At 42.4% G+C, this 2041-nt stretch overlaps 1 protein-coding gene across 1 annotated transcript; it reads left to right on the forward strand.

The window, feature by feature from the left end:
- The first annotated feature begins 397 nt into the window (after positions 1–397).
- On the forward strand, positions 398–1331 carry LOC131426411 (uncharacterized). The gene is made up of 2 exons (XM_058589117.1): positions 398–747; positions 809–1331. Exons 1-2 carry the CDS (start codon positions 464–466, stop codon positions 1125–1127), a joined length of 603 nt encoding a protein of 200 aa, XP_058445100.1. The 5' UTR covers positions 398–463; the 3' UTR covers positions 1128–1331.
- Positions 1332–2041: the final 710 nt, after the last annotated feature.

Below are 2041 nucleotides of genomic sequence, written 5' to 3' on the forward strand. Positions count from 1 at the left end.
TTGGAAATTTAGTCACGCTCCGATAGAAAGATGATTGCCGCAAAACGTTTTTCAAATTTCAAAACCCACCACATTACAATGTTCGACACAAGTTTGCATACGAGCTTGTTCAGAAACTCTCGAAGCGACGCTTCGTATGATTTCAGCAGGGTGACCAGAATGCAGACAGTCTTGACAGACTGAACATTTTTTCGAGTGTTCTGTTGATGCTTTAGTTATATCACTGACTGAAATGTTAGAACACTATACTAGACACCACGAAGGAAACAAATTACAAAAAACCAGGAACAGAAAATCGTATTCTCATTGTCATTGTCTCACGAGAGAGTCAATCTGTTCGATTACCGACAAAGCGCTACATCTGGCTACACTGTTTCCTGCTTTGGTGCATGTTTGACAGCCGCAAATGTTTGCAAACAAAACATTGAATCGCTTTGAGCAACAGCAGCAGCAACAGTAAGTAATGAACTGGACCCCGGGTAAAATCGTTGGAACGGTAAAACCAGCCGAAGCTTCAGTCGCACCGGTTCCTGTTGCTGCTCCCATCATCGTGCCAACAGCACAGGTTTCATCGGAAGCAGTTCCCATTGGCAAGGGAGGTGATCCCCAATCGGAAGATGGAAAAGTTTCACAATTATTGCAAGGAACCGTTCAAAATTCACAGCTGACCGGTGCGGAACGAATCGTGGGAACCATCAAACTAGCCGGCAGTGATCAGCCTGGTGTGAGTTCGGAAGAGTTGACGAAGTAAGTGTTGGAAGCTTGTACTAATATCAAACTAAATCTTCACATCGACCCTACTTTACAGGCGTGCTATCGAAGAAATCCACCGGGACGTCCGGATAAACCGGGTGCGGGCCTCCCAGATCGGTGCCCTCGGATGGCGGCAATGTCCGCTGAACAAAACCAACAAACAATTTCTCAGTCGAACCATGTCATCGGTGATTCAGCACAACAAACGTCAGGTGGTACGTAACTTCCATTCATCGACACGGAAGCTGATCGAACTGGACCGGAGGGATGATATCCGGTATCGGCATCGTACGAAACGTTCGCAAACCGACAGTGCCCGAACCGAACGGGTCGTTATTGACGATGAACTGGAGGATGGGGAAGTGAGGGATTGAGGACTGTGTAGGTTTAGGATTTGGAATCGTTACAAAGTATTAGGAATAAAAAAAAATGACCTCACTCTAGTTAACAGTAAGGTTCGATGGAGTCTGAATTCTGTAGGGATTTGCTGTCGTAGTGGAAAAACAACGCAGATTTAGTATAGTCGTTTTGGGTTTATGTTCACTGAAGACATTTCAAAATACATGATTTTTTTTTAAGTTTCGTAAATTTTTACTCGACCAACTCGATTTCTTTTGCAATTTATTGCCTCATTTGTGTAATACTGTCAGAAATAAACTTCTTTCGTTCGAGCTACACCCGAAAAATTCAAAGCTGATGATGGATTAAATGCAGCCTTAGTCAAGGACTATATAAATATATCTTCATTCAGATCAGGACATTTCCTAATTAGACACGCTTCATTAGAAACCACGCTCAAAACGTTGCTTCATCCGACAATATCTGTTTCGGCTAATTACGGCTTGGGTTTAAGTGGTGTGTCGTTTCTTGATTATTCAAACTTGAAAGTGTTCTGAGCTTGCAATTTGCTAAGAGGTCACTCGAAACTTCTACTGTACTTGCAAGTTGCCAAAAGTTACCGCGTGTATTTGCAGGCAGCGAAAAAGTCCACGTGGAACGTGTTCTGTACTTGCAAGTTGCCAAAAGTTCCACCCGTACTTTCACGTGATCACTTTGTTTCTCTACTTTCAAGTTATCTAAAACTCCATGTGAACTTTCTTAGTTTTAGGTATTTCACCCAGAACTTGTTCTACATTGTCAAGATGCACAAAAGTTCCACGTGCACTTTTAAGCAACGTAAAAGTATATGTAGTACTTAATCCATACTTCAAGTTGCCAAAAATTTCACGTGTTCCAACAAGAAGCGAAAAATTCTCTGAACTTTCAAGTTACCTGAACTTCTACGTGA

The sequence above is a fragment of the Malaya genurostris genome, chromosome 1 (genome assembly GCF_030247185.1).
Source record: "Malaya genurostris strain Urasoe2022 chromosome 1, Malgen_1.1, whole genome shotgun sequence".
Classification (NCBI taxonomy): Eukaryota; Metazoa; Arthropoda; class Insecta; order Diptera; family Culicidae; genus Malaya; species Malaya genurostris.